General features: G+C 50.2%; 1 protein-coding gene across 1 annotated transcript; it reads right to left on the reverse strand.

The window, feature by feature from the left end:
- Positions 1-8235: 8235 nt before the first annotated feature.
- On the reverse strand, positions 8236-16795 carry LOC137304378 (F-box/LRR-repeat protein 12-like). The gene is made up of 3 exons (XM_067972953.1): positions 16641-16795; positions 12624-12696; positions 8236-9773 (listed from the first exon to the last, which is right to left on the reverse strand). The coding sequence occupies exons 1-3, from the start codon at positions 16745-16747 to the stop codon at positions 8961-8963; spliced, it is 993 nt and encodes a 330-aa protein (XP_067829054.1). The 5' UTR covers positions 16748-16795; the 3' UTR covers positions 8236-8960.
- Between the last annotated feature and the right edge of the window lie 2648 nt (positions 16796-19443).

Raw genomic sequence — 19443 nt, forward strand, 5'->3', positions numbered from 1 at the left:
CAGTCCATCTCAGCCTTTACTCTCTGGGACCAGGTGTAGTCTTCAGGTGAAGCAGGGTTAGGGGATATTTGGAGTAAAGCATGAAGACATTATTAAATCACCATTTTGAAGTCATACATTCTGTTTCTATTACATAATATCTTGAGTTTCTATTATTATTTATATTTATAAAGCAAAACTTGCTGCAATTTGGAAAGCAGAGAAGTCGAGTTAGTTGGAACACAGGAGTTTCTCTGCAGCACAGCCTGAGGATTGAGAAGATGTAGGGCCGTGACACGACAGCACCTCTGGGGGGGGGTAATTACAGTGTGACATCTACATGGACAATTTCCATTACAAATGTGGGCGTAATATATAATGGAAAATATTGACCCAAAAATGTGACAACAGGAAGTAATGTTTTGTAGACAGGAAGTACATGCAGATGTAACATTTTTAATATAGATGCCGTTCATCCCTCGCTGCCGGTGGGGGGGGGTTATCACTGAAGTGCACCCTCCTGCATTCTTTCTAGTCTCCAGCGCAGTTCTGAGGTGTCGTCTTTCGGATGAGACATTAAACCGAGGCCCTGTCTGCCCCCTCAGGTGGACATAAAAGATCCCATGGCACTATTTCAAAGAAGAGCAGTGGCGTCCTGGCCAATATTTAATCCCTCAACCACCATCATTAAAATCAGATTATCTGGTCATTATCACATTGCTGTTTGTGGGATCTTGCTGTGCGCAAATTGGCTGCCATATTTCCTACATTGTGACATTGACTACACTTCAAAATTACTTAATTGGCTGTAAAGCCTTTTGGGATGTCCTGAGGTCATGTGAGGCACTATATAAATAAAAATCTTTCTTATTGAAACACTGCACTAATAGTTCAAATTCTGTGGCCCTCCAATATTTTCTACTTTGATTCAGTTGCTGACACTCTCACCGCTTGATTCTGAAGATTGTGGACTCAATCCCCCCCTCCAGGAGTGGAGCATATAATCTCGGATCTGACCGTGTACTTCTCAAGGAGTGCTGTTTTTCAGATGAGATGTTAAACCAAGATTCCATCCGTCTGTCGTTCAGGTGGACATCCCATAGTACTATTTGAAAAAGAGCACAGAGCACTCCCAGTGTCCTGGCCAACACTGCTCCCTCAACCAACACCAGCTCAAACAGATTAACCGGTCATTCACCTCATTGCTGTTTGTGAAGTCTTGCTGTGCTCCCAATGGTTGCAGTGTTCACCCACAGAAAACAGCACCCCAAATTGTCCCTTTGTACATGAAGTGCTTTGGGATGTTTGTTAAAATACTACTTCTCTCGTCATGCTGAAGATATTGACTCATGCCAAGTACAGTCCCAGGGCACCTATAGCAGGTCTCAACGCACCCAATGAGTGTTAGTTAGCTATTCCACCAAGGAGGGTATTGCAGAGTGCAATGAATGTTTGTGTCCAATGTCTATGCACCTGAACTTTCCCAGCAGGAGTCACTGGATAGTGAGCAGGAACCCAAGAGATTTGCCCCCTTCCTAACTCGGGGTGCTTCAGCCAATCGTACCAACCACATGACAGCTCTGGCTGACATCAGCCAACCCAACACAGACCTGGGGTCAACAGGGCCAAACCATCACAGAACAGGGATCTACAGGGCCAACCCATCACAGACCAGGGGTCAACAGGGCCAACCCATCACAGAACAGGGATCTACAGGGCCAACCCATCACAGACCAGGGGTCAACAGGGCCAACCCATCACAGACCAGGGGTCAACAGGGCCAACCCATCACAGAACAGGGATCTACAGGGCCAACCCATCACAGACCAGGGGTCAACAGGGCCAACCCATCACAGAACAGGGATCTACAGGGCCAACCCAGCACAGACCGGGGGTCAACAGGGCCAACCCATCACAGAACAGGGGTCAACAGGGCCAACCCATCACAGAACAGGGATCTACAGGGCCAACCCATCACAGACCAGGGGTCAACAGGGCCAACCCAGCACAGACCAGGGATCTACAGGGCCAACCCAGCACAGACCGGGGGTCAACATGACTTGGCTACAGTAATGGACCTTTAAGGAAAAGGGTCAAATGGGTTTGTAAGAAGTTCCATTGGACAGGTTTGGATTTCGAAGGAGCCTTTAGAAGAACACGTGCACATATTTATCATCAAGACATTTTTAATGTTTGTTGTGCAAAACTCAAACTAGCAGAGCTCCAATCGTTCAGACCCAACACGCACTCACAAAAAAAGGTTTTATAACCAGACCAGCCAGTTGAACTGATGAATTATATAATAGTGAGGGAATTTCCACACAGAGATTCATACCAGTGGGTGTTGCCAAGAGTGGTTTCACTGTATTCTCACAAGCCTTAGTTGAAGCAGCAAACAGGGAATGAGTTTTCAAGTCGGAGCCCCAAAGCTGCACATTTCACAAAATAAAATCCGTATCTTTGTTACAACAGCTCGCAGACTCTCCTATACCAGTAAATAGAGATTCCCCATCCCCAATCCACAGGCACTGAGCTCAACAGCAACTTGCATTTATATAGCGCCTTTAGGTAGTAAAACATCCCAAGGCACTTCCCAGGAGCGTAAATCAAACAAAAAATTGGCACCGAGCCAACCTTTCACAAGTGACCATCCTCCAGGCAAGGTACTGGCTCACAGGGAGCATCGTAGCCGAGTCCAGTGCTGTCCTCACCCCACTTCCAGGACCGAGGTCACTTACTGTCACCCCAGGTAACGTCAACTAACTCCACGCAGACCAGGGATCGGGTCTGGAGCTTTCCCAGTCTGTACAACTGGGTAATGCACCAACTGAGCCACTGGGGGAAAGCTCGCAATACATTTCATTTAAAGCAAAAACCGATGCAATCTTTTGCCTCCAAAGTAACACTGTTCGCTTTGCAGGAGTGCTCGCAGAACGCAAGACGTGGCTGTAGCTCTCCGAGTCCTTCCTTGGAGTACGAGAACATCGGGACAGGTAACACAATAGTATCCCAGCCTTGGCCATACCATCCGAGAAAGGTGCTGAGCGACAGAAGTGCTTCTGTGCAAGGTAGGAGTGAAATCAGAGTAGGATGGAAGGAGTGACAGAGACTCCCAGGCGTGCGCTCACAATGCTACCCAGCAGATTACAGCGTGGCACTGATGTGCAACAGCTCAGCTCTCAAAAGCAACAGTCGCCCCACCAAGCCCTGCTTGCCTTACTGGCAGGTTTAAAAAGAAAACTTTAGAAAATTTGGTACACAAGGCAACCTTGTGGGGAAAAAATGAACAAAGTCACAGTCCAACAGGCAAAAATTGCCACAAGACAGCCTCACTGGGTAACTGCTCACACTGGAATCAGTGCTGTCACTGGGTGTTCACTAAAGCACGAGGCTGTGCATGTGAAATCTTCATCAGTTGGTGTTTTAGCACCCAGCATTTTTAACTTTCAGTATCAGCCTTGGCTCAGCAGTAGCACTCTCACCTCTGAGTCAGCAGCTTCTGGATTCAATCCCCACTCCAGAACTTGGGCACATAATCCAGGCTGACACTTCAGTACAGCACTGCGGGAGTGCTGCACAGTCCAGAGATGCCTTCTTTCAGATAAGACGTTAAACTGAGGCCCTGTCTGCTCTCAAACGAATGCAAAAGATCCCAAAGGCCCTGTTCGAAGAAGAGCAAAGGAATTCTCCCAGTGTCCATAACCAAGACCATAAAACAGATTACAGTCAATATCTCATTGCTGCTTGTGGGATCTTTCTGTGCACAAATTGGCTGCCATTTTTCCCTAGAAAACAAGAGTGAATACACTTTAAAAAGTAACGAACTGCTCTAAAGTGCTTTGGGATGTTGCGAGGTTGTGTAAGATGATCCATGAATGCAGGTTCTCTCTCTCTCTTCTCAAACTCAAACTCAAGAAGCCGTGTCTGGAGAGAGCACTTTGATCTGTCTGACACTCTCGGTGTGGTCACTGCTGGTAATAGCAGCAGCAGCAACAATTTGAGGGATAAATTACAAGAAGCAAATCACACAGAGAGTAAAATGTACTGGATTAAGTGCAAGTTTTCCTGCAGTAGATTTGTACCCCTGCAAGGCTGTTCTTTTTAACCCTGTGGATTATTTTGTGGAACATTGTGTACGAGCAAGGCCACTGGTTTATGGCTTTCAAAAAAAAGGATGGAATTGTGAAATTTGATCCCAAAATAGAAAAAAAATCTCGGAAACCTTTATAATCAAAGAATGATATAGCACAGAGGAGGCCATTCGGCCCATCATGCCTGTGCCGGCTCTCTGAAAGAGCTATCCAATTAGTCCCATATCCCCTGCTCTTTCCCCGTAGCCCTGCAAATGTTTTCTTTTCAGGTATTTATCCAATTCCCTTTTGAAAGTTATTATTGAATCTGCTTCCACCGCCCTTTCAGGCAGCGCATTCCAGATCAGAACAACTCGCTGCGTAAAAATATCTCATCTCCCCTCTGGTTCTTTTGCCAATTACCTTAAATCTGTGTCCTCTGGTTACTGACCGTTCTGCCAGTGGAAATAGTTTCTCCTTATTTACAAAACCCTTCATGATTTTGAGCACTGGTATTAAATCTCCCTTTAACCTTCTCTGTTCTTTAGGAGAACAATCCCAGCTTCTCTGGTCTCTCCACATAATGGGAGTCCCTCATCCCCGTGTCCGTAATAAAAATGGAGTTAGTCTTGTTGAGTCACCATAAACTGATGGCCCTCGCTGTAAATGGACGGGATTCGCAAAAATGCGATTCCCAAATCCTGTATAACGGAAATGGAATTTGATTCAGTAAATCCGCAGCCTGGGACATGGGTTATACTCAAATTCACCAAAAGAAAAACATAATAAACGAAAGCTAGACAAGGGTTAGTATTGAATTATTTTTATTTCTCCTCTGGTGCGTTTAGTAGGACAGATTACAACTATATAAACTAACTAAAAACGACAGGAACTACCTAAACTGTAAAGCACTGCACAAACCAAACTATGGTCACACAATTCCACTGCGTCAGAAATGCAACAACGTCACTGAAATATTAGAAAGTCTTTGAAAACTAAACCCTCGCAATACTGTGAGCTTGGAGTTTGTAAATAGAAATATCAGTTAAAATAAATTAATGGAAATGAGGGGATTCCCCTGGAGGGACAGGAAACAAATGAGGATTCTCTGAAACTGCCCACAATAATTTTTCTAAACTTTTATTATTCTTCCTTGTATTTTTTTCTTTTGTTTGCCCTCTATTGTGTGTGTGTTCTCTCTCTCTCTCTCTCTCTTTCTCTCTGACTCATTCTCGGTTTTATTCACTCTTTCGTTACTTGGGTTTGTTTGGGGGGGGTTTTTTTTTCAAACAGTTGCTGAGGGTGAGGGAGATGGAGGTGTAGACAGTGTTGCGGTTTAAAAGAAATAATTCTCCTTTGTTCTCAGGATGTGGGCAAATCTGAGTGAAGCATCTGGGCAAGTAGAGGGGCAGAGATCATGGGAGAGAAAACCAGAGAACAGGGAGGGTCTCAGCAGCTGGTGGAGGGAGGGATACACGAGAGGCCAGAATCAGAAGATTGAAGGGTGCAGGAGGGAGAGTCTGGAGGAGGTTACAGAGGTAGGGCGGAGTGGAGGGATTAGGAGATGAGGACGGTGGATTTTACACTGAAGGCGATGGGGGACGAGAAGCCGGTGTAGATCAGCGAGGGCCGGTGTAGATCAGCGAGGGCCGGTGTAGATCAGTGAGGGCCGGTGTGATGGGCAAGTGGGACTCTGGTGCAGCACGCGTTATGTGTTACATTTGGGAGAAGTATCAAATTATGGAGTAAAAATGAAAGGAGTCCAGCAGAGAGAGCATTGGAATAATCGAGTCTAGAGGTGACCAAAGAACGAGTAAGGGTTTCAGCGGAAGGGTCCAAGGTATGGGTGGAGGGTGAGCTCCGTGGCAGAGATCCTGGTGATGGAAAGAATGTGGGTTTGAAGCAGAGTTCAGGACTGAGCACAGACTAAGATTGTGCACGGTCTGATCAAGGCCAGGGAGGGGGATGGAACCAGTGTTTACAGAGCTTGTGGTGAGCGACAAAAAATATGGCTTCAGTCTTCTCAATGTTCAGTTCAACAAACTTGTGGTTCATACAAGATTCATAGAATTTACAGCACAGAAACAGGCCATTCGGCCCAACTGGTCTATCCCGGTGTTTATGCTCCACAAGAGCCTCCTCCCTCCCTACTCCATCTCCCCCTATCACCATATCCTTCTATTCCTTTCTCCCTCATGTGTTTATCTAGCTTCCCCTTAAATGTATCTGTACTATTCACCTCAACTACTCCTTGTGGGAGCGAGTTCCACATTCTCACCACTCTCTGGGTAAAGAAGTTTCTCCTGAATTCCCTATTGGATTTATTAGTGATTATTTTATATTTATGGCCTCTAGTTCTGGTCTCCCCCACAAGTGGAAACATCTTCTCCATGTCTACCCTATCAAACCCTTTCATAATCTTAAAGACCTCGATCAGGTCACCCCTCAGCCTTCTCTTTTCTCGTGAAAAGAGCCCCAGCCTGTTCAGCCTTTCAGTTCTGGTATCATCCTTGTAAATCTTTTTTGCACCTTCTCCAGTGCCTCTATATCCTTTTAATATGGAGACCAGAACTGTGCACAATACTCCAGGTGTGATCTGACCGAGTTTAAACTCTATACAAGTTTAACATAACTTCTCTGCTTTTCAATTCTCTGCCTCTAGAAACGAACTCGTGCTTGGTTTGCTTTTTTTTTAATATAAAAAATGGCCTCATTAACCTGCGTCACTACTTTTAGTGATTTGTGTGTCTGTACCCCCAGATCCCTCTGCTCCTCTCCCCCATTCCGACTCTTATTATCCAAGCAGTGTGTGGCCCCTTATTCTTCCTACCAAAATGCACCACCTCACACTTAATTATATTGAAATTCATTTGCCAATTACACACCCATTCTGCAGGTTTAATTAATTTGGTTCCTGTATTTTGTCGTAGTCCTCCTCGATATTAAATACACCCCCCAATTTGGTGCCGTCCACAAATTTTGAAATTGTACTTCCGATTCCAGAGTCCAAATTGTTAATTGTAAATGGTGAACACCACGTCCCACCTTTTGCCCATCTGAATAACGACCTTTAACCCCCACTCTCTGTTTTCTGTTTTGTAGCCAGTTTGCTGTCCATTCTGAGACTTGTCTCGACTCCACACGCTCTGACCTTAGTCATGAATCTACTATCTACCTTATCGAAGGCTCAATTATCAAACAGGCAGTCAGACAGCACAGAAATCGTCAAGGGATGGAGAGAAGGGGCGGGGAGGTAGAGCTGGGTTTTGTTAGCTTGTATGTGGAAGCTAACTCCAGGCCTGTGGATAATCCACTGAGAGGCAACATATACACGAGACAAAAGGAGGGGAGTATTGAAGAACCATAGGTGGTTACAGCACAAGAAGAGGCCTTCGACCATCATGTCTGTGTCAGCTCTTTGCTAAAGCAATCCAAAACTAATCCCACTGCCCCGCTCTCCCTCCAGAGCCCTGAATCATCCTCTGATTCAATTATCCAATTTTCCCTTAAAAGAAGCAATGGGCTCAGCCTCAACCACTCCCTGTAACAAAGCATTCCACGTTCCAACAACCCTCCGTGTAAAGGAACTTTTCCTAAACTCTCGTCTCACTCAGTGAGAGTTTTGAACCACTGATTCCCCAGTCTTTCCCTATTCACTCTAACAAAACACTTCAAAAATTTTTAAAAGCTCTATTAAATCTCCTCTTAGCCTTCGCTGCTTCAATGGGAATAGTTCCTGGGCAGGGAGGGAGGAACCTCGGAGGTGAGAATGTGAGGGAAGAGACACTGCACGGGGATGTGTCTGAACAAGGAGTGGAACCGAAGCAAAGACAGTCCCACGAGAGAGGAGGACGGAGAGACCAACAGCATTGAACACTGTGGAAAGGTCGACCAGGATAAGGAGGGAAAGTCACTGTCGGTGTCACACAGGATGCTGCTCGTGACCTGGACCAGGGTGGTCACAGTGCGTGACAGGGGACAAAAGCCAAACACAAGGGACGTTGCTAATGGCGATGGGATTGTGCTCCGGGATAGACAACAGACCAGTCATGTGATTACTGTTGGCCAATGAGATTGTTTCAAGCATCACCCACCATCAAAATGTCACATGGTCACAATTGGCCACTGAGTTTGGTCAATTTTTTTTTTAACATTATATCTAGGAAAGAGAGAGAGAGATGTTAAGTATTACAAATGATAAACTTTATTTTCAATAGCAACGAAACAAAGATGCCAAAATAAAATGACCTAACTTAACGCTATAATGATTACTGAATAGTTTAAATATTGTTCGTAGGCTCTCAAAATCTAGTAAAATAAACCAACTGTTTAGCAACACTCCTGCGCCCAGTCTAATGTCCATCAGTCTTCCAATGTACGGGTGCTGCCATCACATTATTTATTAATGGTTTTCCTCCTCTGTACCGATTGTTTCAGTCCCACCTGCCACATTCTTCCAACTGAAAATTATAAACAGCCAACCTTCCAAAGATAAAGAACGTCAACAAACCCGAGAACTGATCTGTGACATCAGGGAACCAAAACTAACCACTTCCTTCCTGCCTCTCCTCTGCTCAGCAGTCTGTCCACTTGCCTTTTCTGAATACACTCAAAACAGAACCTCAAAATGAGGCAATTTCATGCTCGCCGCCCACCCCGTCTCTCCCCCCACCATCTGAAGGTGTCGGGGAGCGCACAGCGTATTTGCCGAGGGGAAGGGGGTTTCAGCGGTGAGTTTCCGTTAATTAAAACACAACGTCCGCAGGGCTGGACCAACTGCACGGAATCCATGCAAGCCAAGGGGAAAAAAAAGAACAGCCCTGGTTATGTGGTACAGTTGGCAAAACCCCAGCCCCTCCCCCGACCGCGAGCCAATCCAGTGCCGGGACAACAGGTGGCAACAATCTGCTGTTAAAATTTAGGCACAGAATCCATGTCGGGGAAATCGTTGGTGACGGTGCAGCTCGGCAAACTCTGCCGGATTCTCCGCAGGTCTCCCTCGGAGTACGGGTTCCCGTTTAGATTGAGTTTGGTCAGCGATGGAAGACCGGTGCAGACCGCCAAGAGCTTCTCGACGGTAATCTGGTCGCAGTACTCGAAGCACAGCGACTGAAGGGACTTCAGGCCCCCCAGACATGCCAGGCCCGCGTCGGTCATGGAGCAGAAGTTCGTGAGGTCCAAAGTGCGAAGCTGCGTCAGGTGCCGGGCGATGTGGCGCAAGGAGTCGTCGGAGATGTTACAGCCGTGGAGCTTGAGGTGGACCACCTCCGAGAGACTCTCCGCCGACTTCTCCACCCCGGAGTCGGTCACTCGGTACGTGCCAGAGAGGATCAGCACCTTCAGGGTCGTGCGGGACGCAAGGTTCTGGAGATGTTGGTCTGAGAAGTTTGGCACATTGTCCACTTCCAGGTTCTTGATGCGAGGCGGGATTCGGGTCCCATTGGCGGTCGCCGCCACTCTGAACCAGTGCAACGGGATCTCGCAGTGCGTCAGCTCCAGGCTGAGTAACGACGGGGGCAGACACTCGTAACTGATCCCCCGCAGGTTCATCTCGATAAGCCGCAGCTCACTCAGGTTCGGGCAGCGTTTCCCAATCTCCAACAGCAAGGCTTCGGTCAGGGACTCGTGCTTCTTGACAGAGTGAAGGACTCCTTTGACCCTCAGGGTCCTCAGAGTGCCACCCAGGTAATGCCTGACCAGGTGCCAGAGTATCCGCGAGTTCACCTGAAAAGGCAGCGTCAAACCATCAGTGAGTCACACAAGAGACATTCTGATAAGACATCGGGCCAGAAATCGCGCCGAACAGCGAGACAACACTCACCGCGGCTCCTGCGGATTTAATTAACAAAGACGCTGGCCGCGGGCTCTGCGGCGTCGAATTGCTTGAATTTGAACCTTAAACAAAACGTCCGCAAGGAGAGAACACGCCCACAAAATCTGTCAGGACGAGAAGTCCCGTCCACAGATACAGGCTGCATCGCTCAGACAGACAAGCAGACTTCATTCATTTAAAGTTAGTATTCTGGATGTCATGGTAAATAAAAATTTTAATTTTTTTAAATAAAAAGCCAAAGAAATAATTGAAATAAATTAAAGAGACAGAAGGGAAAAGTAAAACAAATTTTTAATTTAATTTTTTTTTCAATGGCCAAAAACTATTAAAATAAGGAGTAATATGAGACGCCACATTTTTAAAAGTTAATTTTTTAGTTATTTGGCAGTCATTAAGACTTGCTGTGCTTTTAAAACATCGTTTAGACCTGGTATTTTTAAGCGTACTTGTTTGGTGGCGTAATTAGTTACTTTCCAGCTGGGCAGATAAGCAAGTTTGCGATTTTTCAATGATTTCTCTGATTGCAGCCTGCGACGGCCCTTTAATTCGAAGCTGTCGTATCGCCAGTGATGAGAGCAGTGAGTTCCGGGTTTCCCGGTTTTACTGCGCGTGTGCAAACGCTGGAACTCACTCCTTCAATTCACCACTAAAACCGGAGAGCTCTGTTCAGCTCCTCTGTTACTTCGGGAACGATTTCTGGCCCAGTGACTTATTCAGAGATGAAGTTTTAGAGGTTTTTGTAGTGAGAATTCAAAGATGGGAAACACAACACATTCCCAATCTTTGCGTGTAATGTCCCATCGGGAATTACAGGGGCTGCCTTGTGATGGTTTCTCTCTATTTACCCAATTGCCTCTGGTGGGAGAGAGTCCAGAACAAGGGGGCAGAACCTTAAAATCAGAGCCAGGCTGTTCAGGGGTGATGTCAGGAAGCACTTCTTCACACAAAGGGGAGTGGGAATCTGGAACTCTCTCCCCCAAAAAGCTGCTGAGGCTGGGGGTCAATTGAAAATTTTAAAACTGAGATTGATCGATTCTTGACAGTTAAGGGTCACGGAACCAAGGCAGGTAAATAGGGTTAAGATACAGATCAGCCATGGTCTAACTGAACGGCCGAACAGGCTCGAGGGGCTGAATGGCCTCCTCCTGTTCCTATATTCCTTCTCGATAGTTCAAAGTTAAGGGCCTCGATTTTATTTTGCAGACTCTCTGCCTTCAAGAGGGAGCTGGACTGGGGCAGAGATCGCATCAGAGAGACGGTCAGTGGATTAACAGATAACATAAGGTCCATCTGATCTCCTGGACTGGTTTCAATCACCTGAGGGGGGGGGGGGGGGGGGTTGGAGAGGAATTTTCAGGAACATTTTTTCCCCCTTTATTGGCCCTGGGGTTTTTGCCTCTTCCGGTGGGGGTGGGGTTTTTTTAGCCGCGATGCTCCAGACATCACGAGTGTGGGGCAGGCCTGATGGACCTGCTGGCCTTTTCCTGCCCGTCATTATGTTTGTAAATAGGTTCCCATCAGCGCTACGGTCAGAAAATCTAGGCCAAAGTCTCTGTCTGAGTCACACAGGCCACAAGGTCCCGGCTTTCATTCCCAGCCTGCACCGAATTAACTCATTTCTGCCGGGGCAGCAGTCAGAATGTTACAACTGGCCACATCGCCCCAGGGTTCGGGAATGGGGGAAGAGAAAAAAGAATCAGCCAGAGCTCCAGGCTTTGATGCTGCTCCTATTGGGAACAGGCGAGGAGAGGATCGGCCTTGGCTGGGACAACGGGCACTTTAATCGCAAAACAATGGACATCTGGGCAAGGCACCAAAAGGCAACCGGTGTCCGCAGACCCTCGTCTACAACATAGGAAAACGTCCCGAGGCGCTTCACAGAGGGTCAATCAGACAAAAATGGACACCGAGACAGAGAAAGAGACATTAGGAGGGGGGGGATCTTAAAGCTCAGTTGTCAAAGGGGGCGAGGGAGGCAAAAGAGAAGAGGGAGAGAAAGGAAAAAACTAATGTGAAGGATGAGGGAGAGAAAGAGGGGGTGAAAGAGAAAGAAAGTGAGAGAGAGAGAGAGAGAGAGAGAGAAAACACAAGCAAAAACAACAGATAAGAGTGACAGAGGAGAGATAGAGAAAGAAAAAGGGAGAGGAGAGCAAGAATGATCACAATATAAGCTTTGTAAACATACCAGTACCCGTGTCCCTAACCAGTGGGACTCAACAAGACAGGAATTCTTTCATTGAAACCAGTGCAAAAAAGTTTGCAAACTTGTGGATTAAACTGACTGTACAAAAATAGAAAAGCACGGTCTTTAATTATTGATGTTTGCACGTAGCAAAACAGTGTCCTTGATTTTGAAGTTTGCACGGGATATTTAGAACTGTATGGCTTCACACTGCACCCAAAGGTGCCTTTAACCACTGAAGAATTCTCAAATTGTTTCTCAATCAAAAAAATACTGTGGATGCTGGAAATCTGAAATAAAAATAGAAAATGCCGGAGAAGCTCAGCGAGTCAGGCCGCGTCTGTGGAGAAAGAGAGTCAACGTTTCAGGTTGGTCATTGAAGGGTCATCGGCCTGAAACGTTAACTCTGCTTCTCTCGCCACAGACGCTGCCCGACCCACTGAGCGTTTCCAGCATTTTCTGTTTTTCTTTCTCTCTGAAGGTGGGGTCACCGTGAATAAAACTCAGACAGTCAGAAAGCTTTAACAGAAATATTCACTGGAATTTGATTGTTCCTTACCTTATATGGGGTTAAATTAACATCTTTCCAGAGTCCTTTGTCATAAGCTAATCTTCTCCATCTTTTGCAAACTCTGGAAACACAAAATTTGAATGGCTCGGCTTAGCAACTGATCACAATCACGTCCTGGCTGTTCCATGTAGTAACTGATGTCAGCTTGGCTCTGTTAGTGACGCTCTTGCCTCGGGGTCTGAAGGCTGAGTGTCCGAGTCTCACTCCAGGACTTCAGCGCATAAACTAGGCCGACACGCCACAGAAACAGGAGGAGGCCATTCAGCCCCTCGAGCCTGCTCCGTCATTCAATTAGATCACGGCCGATCTGTACCTCAATTCCATTTACCTACCATTCCCTTGATACTCTCACCAAACACAAATCCATCGATCTCAGTCTCGAAAACTCCAACTGACTCCCAGCAGCAACCACCTTTTTTTCTGGGAGGGGGGAGAATGAGAGTTCCAGATTTCCACTACCCTTTGTGTGAAAAAGTGCTTCCTGATTTCACTCCTGAACGGCCCAGCTCTAATTTTAAGACTGTATCCCCTCATTCTTGATTGCCCCACCAGAAGAAAGTTTCTCTGTGTCTATGCTATCAAATCCTTTAAACACCTCAATCACATCACCCCACAATCTTCTTTACACAAGGGATTACAAGCCGAGTCGTTGCAATTTGTCCTCAATTTAACCCTTTAAGCCCTGGTATAATTCCAGTGAATCGGCCCCTCCAAGGCCAATATATCTTTCCTGAGATGCGGTGCCCAGAGCTGTACCTGGTTCTCCAAATGGGGTCTAATCAGAGCTTTAAATAACTGAAACATAACTTCCTCCCATTTGTAATCCAGCCCCCCAATGCAGTACTGAGGGAGTGCTGCCTTGTCAAGGACGCAGGGCACAGAGCTCCATGTGATATCCGAAGAGCAGAGAATGCTCCTGGAATTCTGGCCTACATTCCTCATTCTGCTATCACCCACCCAGAAACAGTTCAGCTGGTGGAGAGAGCTGTTACATTTACCTTACAGAATCGTCACTGACCTTCAAAAAGGAATTCATTGTGCAAAGTATTCTGAGACATTTTGATGTGAACAGTGTTCTATAAATGAAAGTAAGAATCATTTGATTTTGCTTTTGGCTGGGGGAGGGAGTGGGGGGGGCGGGTGAAGCTGGAATCCTGGACATCTCCCCTCTCCTCTTCCCCAAACACAAACAAGAAGGAATTGTGGAAATAAACACGTCTAACATTTCCAGAGCCTCCACGGACAGCAATTAACCCCCACATTGCACAGGAGTGATTTCAAAATGACTCAGCAGCTTCTTGCACCTCATCCTGAAGTCACTGACTCTCCCTGGGGTACAGCCCCCCCTCCTCCCCTAAAGGCACTGACTCCCCCTGGGGTACAGTCCCCCCTCCTCCCCTAAAGGCACTGACTCTCCCTGGGGTACAGTCCCCCCTCCTCCCCTAAAGGCACTGACTCCCCCTGGGGTACAGTCCCCCCTCCTCCCCTAAAGGCACTGACTCTCCCTGGGGTACAGTCCCCCCTCCTCCCCTAAAGGCACTGACTCTCCCTGGGGTACAGTCCCCCTCCTCCCCTGAAGTCACTGACTCTCCCTGGGGTACAGTCCCTCTCCTCCCCTGAAGGCCCTGACTCTCCCTGGGGTACAGTCCCCCTCCTCCCCTGAAGTCACTGACTCTCCCTGGGGTACAGTCCCCCCTCCTCCCCTAAAGGCCCTGACTCTCCCTGGGGTACAGTCCCTCTCCTCCCCTGAAGTCACTGACTCTCCCTGGGGTACAGTCCCCCCTCCTCCCCTAAAGGCACTGACTCTCCCTGGGGTACAGTCCCTCTCCTCCCCTGAAGGCACTGACTCTCCCTGGGGTACAGTCCCTCTCCTCCCCTGAAGTCACTGACTCTCCCTGGGGTACAGTCCCCCCTCCTCCCCTAAAGGCACTGACTCTCCCTGGGGTACAGTCCCTCTCCTCCCCTGAAGGCACTGACTCTCCCTGGGGTACAGTCCCTCTCCTCCCCTGAAGGCACTGACTCTCCCTGGGGTACAGTCCCTCTCCTCCCCTGAAGTCACTGACTCTCCCTGGGGTACAGTCCCCCCTCCTCCCCTAAAGGCATTGACTCTCCCTGGGGTACAGTCCCTCTCCTCCCCTAAAGTCACTGACTCTCCCTGGGGTACAGTCCCCCCTCCTCCCCTAAAGGCACTGACTCTCCCTGGGGTACAGTCCCTCTCCTCCCCTAAAGTCACTGACTCTCCCTGGGGTACAGTCCCCCTCCTCCCCTGAAGGCACTGACTCTCCCTGGGGTACAGTCCCCCTCCTCCCCTGAAGGTGCTGACTCTCCCTGGGGTACAGTCCCCCTCCTCCCCTGAAGGCACTGACTCTCCCTGGGGTACAGTCCCCCTCCTCCCCTGAAGGTGCTGACTCTCCCTGGGGTACAGTCCCCCTCCTCCCCTGAAGGCACTGACTCTCCCTGGGGTACAGTCCCTCTCCTCCCCTGAAGTCACTGACTCTCCCTGGGGTACAGTCCCCCCTCCTCCCCTAAAGGCACTGACTCTCCCTGGGGTACAGTCCCTCTCCTCCCCTGAAGGCACTGACTCTCCCTGGGGTACAGTCCCTCTCCTCCCCTGAAGTCACTGACTCTCCCTGGGGTACAGTCCCCCCTCCTCCCCTAAAGGCACTGACTCTCCCTGGGGTACAGTCCCTCTCCTCCCCTGAAGGCACTGACTCTCCCTGGGGTACAGTCCCTCTCCTCCCCTGAAGGCACTGACTCTCCCTGGGGTACAGTCCCTCTCCTCCCCTGAAGTCACTGACTCTCCCTGGGGTACAGTCCCCCCTCCTCCCCTAAAGGCATTGACTCTCCCTGGGGTACAGTCCCTCTCCTCCCCTAAAGTCACTGACTCTCCCTGGGGTACAGTCCCCCCTCCTCCCCTAAAGGCACTGACTCTCCCTGGGGTACAGTCCCTCTCCTCCCCTAAAGTCACTGACTCTCCCTGGGGTACAGTCCCCCTCCTCCCCTGAAGGCACTGACTCTCCCTGGGGTACAGTCCCCCTCCTCCCCTGAAGGTGCTGACTCTCCCTGGGGTACAGTCCCCCTCCTCCCCTGAAGGCACTGACTCTCCCTGGGGTACAGTCCCCCTCCTCCCCTGAAGGCACTGACTCTCACAGCCTCATCCCCACCCCCAGGACAACCAGCAGCAGATCTGTCAGCGGGAAAGACCGTGTCCGGAGTGAGATTCAGGCTCAGAAACAGGCGGACGGAGCCTCAGACCGACAATTTATCCGGAGTTGGGAACTGACAGTCCCCGAAATGGGCGATAGGTGAAGGGGGGGGGGGGGGGGGAGTGTCGCCCGGGGAGAGGCGGCCCCGCTGCGGCACTGGATGTAACGGACCCCGGTCACTGATCCCCGGCCTGTCCGGCTCCTCAATGTAACGGGACGGTCACTTGAACCGATTGAAGCCCAGACCCGGCCGACACATCACACACACCCCCACCCCCCGGGCCGGGCCTGTACCCCCACCCCCCGGGCCGGGCCTGTACCCCCACCCCCCGGGCCGGGCCGGGCCTGTACCCCCACCCGCCGGGCCGGGCCGGGCCTGTACCCCCACCCCCCGGGCCGGGCCGGGCCTGTACCCCCACCCCCCGGGCCGGGCCTGTACCCCACCCCCCGGGCCGGGCCGGGCCTGTACCCCACCCCCCGGGCCGGGCCGGGCCTGTACCCCCACCCCCCGGGCCGGGCCTGTACCCCCACCCCCCGGGCCGGGCCTGTACCCCCACCCCCCGGGCCGGGCCGGGCCTGTACCCCCACCCCCCGGGCCGGGCCTGTACCCCACCCCCCGGGCCGGGCCGGGCCTGTACCCCTACCCCCCGGGCCGGGCCTGTACCCCCCCCGGGCCGGGCCTGTACCCCCACCCCCCGGGCCGGGCCTGTACCCCTACCCCCCAGGCCGGGCCGGGCCTGTACCCCTACCCCCCAGGCCGGGCCGGGCCTGTACCCCACCCCCCGGGCCGGGCCTGTACCTGCTGATCCGGAGCAGGTCCCGGGTGGACAGGTAGGACAGGATCTCCACCAGCACATTCTCCGGGAGCGAGTTCAGTGTTGCCTTTTCACCCAACATTGTAGCCATTTTCAGGGATTAGATACAAAGCGAACGACAACATCCGCGTTATGGGGAAAGGAGGGTCCCGCCCTCCCTCACCCTCCCCCGGCCTCCCCGCACAGCGCCCCCCGCCGGCCTGGAGTCACAGCTCCTCCCCCCACAGCGCCCCCCGCCGGCCGGGAGTCACAGCTCCTCCCCCCACAGCGCCCCCCGCCGGCCTGGAGTCACAGCTCCTCCCCGCACAGCGCCCCCCGCCGGCCTGGAGTCACAGCTCCTCCCCCCACAGCGCCCCCCGCCGGCCGGGAGTCACAGCTCCTCCCCCCACAGCGCCCCCCGCCGGCCGGGAGTCACAGCTCCTCCCCCCACAGCGCCCCCCGCCGGCCTGGAGTCACAGCTCCTCCCCCCACAGCGCCCCCCGCCGGCCGGGAGTCACAGCTCCTCCCCCCACAGCGCCCCCCGCCGGCCGGGAGTCACAGCTCCTCCCCCCACAGCGCCCCCCGCCGGCCGGGAGTCACAGCTCCTCCCCCCACGGCGCCCCCCGCAGGCAGGCCTCCCCCGACAGCCCCCCCCACAGGGCAATCCGCATTAAAGGGGATCCATAATCCTGTAAATAACAAGAACAGGAGGAGGCCATTCAGCCCCTCTATTCAATTCGATCATGGCTGATCTGTTACTCAACTCCATTTACCTGCCTGAGCTCCACAGCCCTCGACACCCTCACCCAGCAAAACTCTAGCGATGGGTCGTGAAAGCTCCAATTGACCCCCAGCATCCACAGCCTTTTGGGGCAGAGTTTTCCAGATTTTCTCTACCCTTTGTGTGAAGAAGTGATTCCTGATTCACGTAACAGTCAATGCTCTAATTTTGAAGATTCTGTCCCCTTGTTCTTGATTCCCCCACTAGAGGAAATGGTTCTATCAAATTCCTTTTATCATCTTAAATGCCTCAATCAGATCACCCCTCAATCTTCTAAACTCAAGGGAATATAAACCAACTTTAAGCAACCTCAGAGTGCGATCAGTCAGGAGTGACAACTAACTCAAGCATGTTCCTCCCCTCTCCTCCCAAGACTGTTTTCCCTTCCTAATCCTATGTGGGGAGATTTTATTGAGTTTTTGCACAATAATGGAAGGACTAGATTGTGTTTACATGGACCAATTATGAATATGTTAGGGAGGACCAGGGGTCAGGCTTACAAGTTATGTAAGGGCAGAACGAGGCTGGATGTTTGGCGGTTCTTTTCTCAGAGAATGGTGGACCTGTGCCTGCTCGTGTGGTGAACGCCGATTCTTCAAGAGAGCTGGACCAGAGATCAGCTGATACAAAAGATAGGTACCGTATGATAATCAGGGCCAGACTGCTCTCCTGGATAGTTTTGGTTGCCTAAAGGGGTCGGAGAGGAATTTTCCAGTTTTCTTTCCCCCAATTGGCCTGGGTTTTTAATCTGGTTTTTCACCTTTCCCAGGAGATGACAAAACTCCAGGTGGGTAGGGAGTATCTGTATTGTGACCAGGCATCACAACTGTGTGGGACAGGAGGAGGCCATTCAGCCCCTCGAGCCTGTTCAAGCAGATCATACCTGAACTGTACCTCAACTCCATCTACCCACCCATAGCTCCATGTCCCTTGATACCCTCACCCAACAAAAATCTATCGATCTCAAAGAAGAAAATAAAACCAGAAATACACAGCAGGCAATATCTGAAAAGATTTGCAGGTCTCGGATGAGTGGGACCCAGGGGTTGGGGGGGGGGGGGGGGGGGAAGGGGAAGGCCTGGTGGTCGCTCTGCCTGCCTCCTCGTCTTTATCTTGTCTGTGCCCGGGTGGCCCAGGAGAAAGAACACGCGGTGCCCATCGGAACGCTCAAGGCCCTCCCCGATCGATGGGCACCAGACCCTAATTATATATTCGATCACAATCACAATATACGGATTTAGTTTACGTTAAACTTCTGTCAGTTTGATTGGATCGCTGTTGGATTATTCTTAGTGCTGCCTCCTAAAGGGGGTAGTCACTGATTTCCGCTCGATGACAAGAGGGTCCCAGTGTCACCTCCACTGGTCCAATTAGAACAGGCAACACCTGAAAAGAGAAGTTAATGTTTCAGGCGCAGACTCTCACAAGAACTCAACGCAGAAGCTCGAAAGAGGCCTTGGTGCCTGTTTTAGTGACACTCCTGCTTCAATAAACACATCGCAAGCAGCGGTGACAAAATAGGTCTCGAGTTTTATTGTAGATTATACACATCAATATTTTATGTAACAAAATTTAAATAAATTCCAAATATTTAAAATCCAGCCAATTACAAGCTGTAATTTTAAAAAAAAACTTTTCTGGCACATCCCAAATAACAGGAAGGAACAGGACACCAGAGCTGTCGTGAGATATTGTGACATATTTTGAGGTTTGACCTTGATATGGATTACAGCAGTTTGCCAACTGACCGTGTTGCCAGCACAGTGCTGTTTGAGAGGCTGAGCGAGAGGATGCTGCAGACTATCTGCAGACCCACAGTCTGACTTACACAGAAACTGTTCCGAGGAGGAGGATACAGAGGGTTTGGTGAATTACAAGGCAGCCAGTGATTGGGGTGGGGGAAGTGTTTAGATCGAGCTATAGATCATCAGAACAGAGCTGTAACGGTTTATCCCGTGTGGTCAGAAACACGGGACCTGTATGTTTGTAAAATGCATTTGAATCGATTATATTTTTAATACAGCTTG

This window comes from Heptranchias perlo, chromosome 37 (genome assembly GCF_035084215.1).
Source record: "Heptranchias perlo isolate sHepPer1 chromosome 37, sHepPer1.hap1, whole genome shotgun sequence".
In the NCBI taxonomy this organism is placed as follows: Eukaryota; Metazoa; Chordata; class Chondrichthyes; order Hexanchiformes; family Hexanchidae; genus Heptranchias; species Heptranchias perlo.

What these genes read in the sequence shown, in the direction of transcription:
- LOC137304378 (XM_067972953.1), bottom strand. Translation starts at nt 16,747, where the DNA reads ATGGCTACAATGTTGGGTGAAAAGGCAACACTGAACTCGCTCCCGGAG. An exon ending in GACCTGCTCCGGATCAGCAG is followed by an intron (nt 12,697 to 16,640) that starts GTACAGGCCCGG and finishes TTGTGTTTCCAG; the next exon opens with AGTTTGCAAAAGATGGAGAA. An exon ending in TTAATTTAACCCCATATAAG is followed by an intron (nt 9,774 to 12,623) that starts GTAAGGAACAAT and finishes CTGCCTTTTCAG; the next exon opens with GTGAACTCGCGGATACTCTG.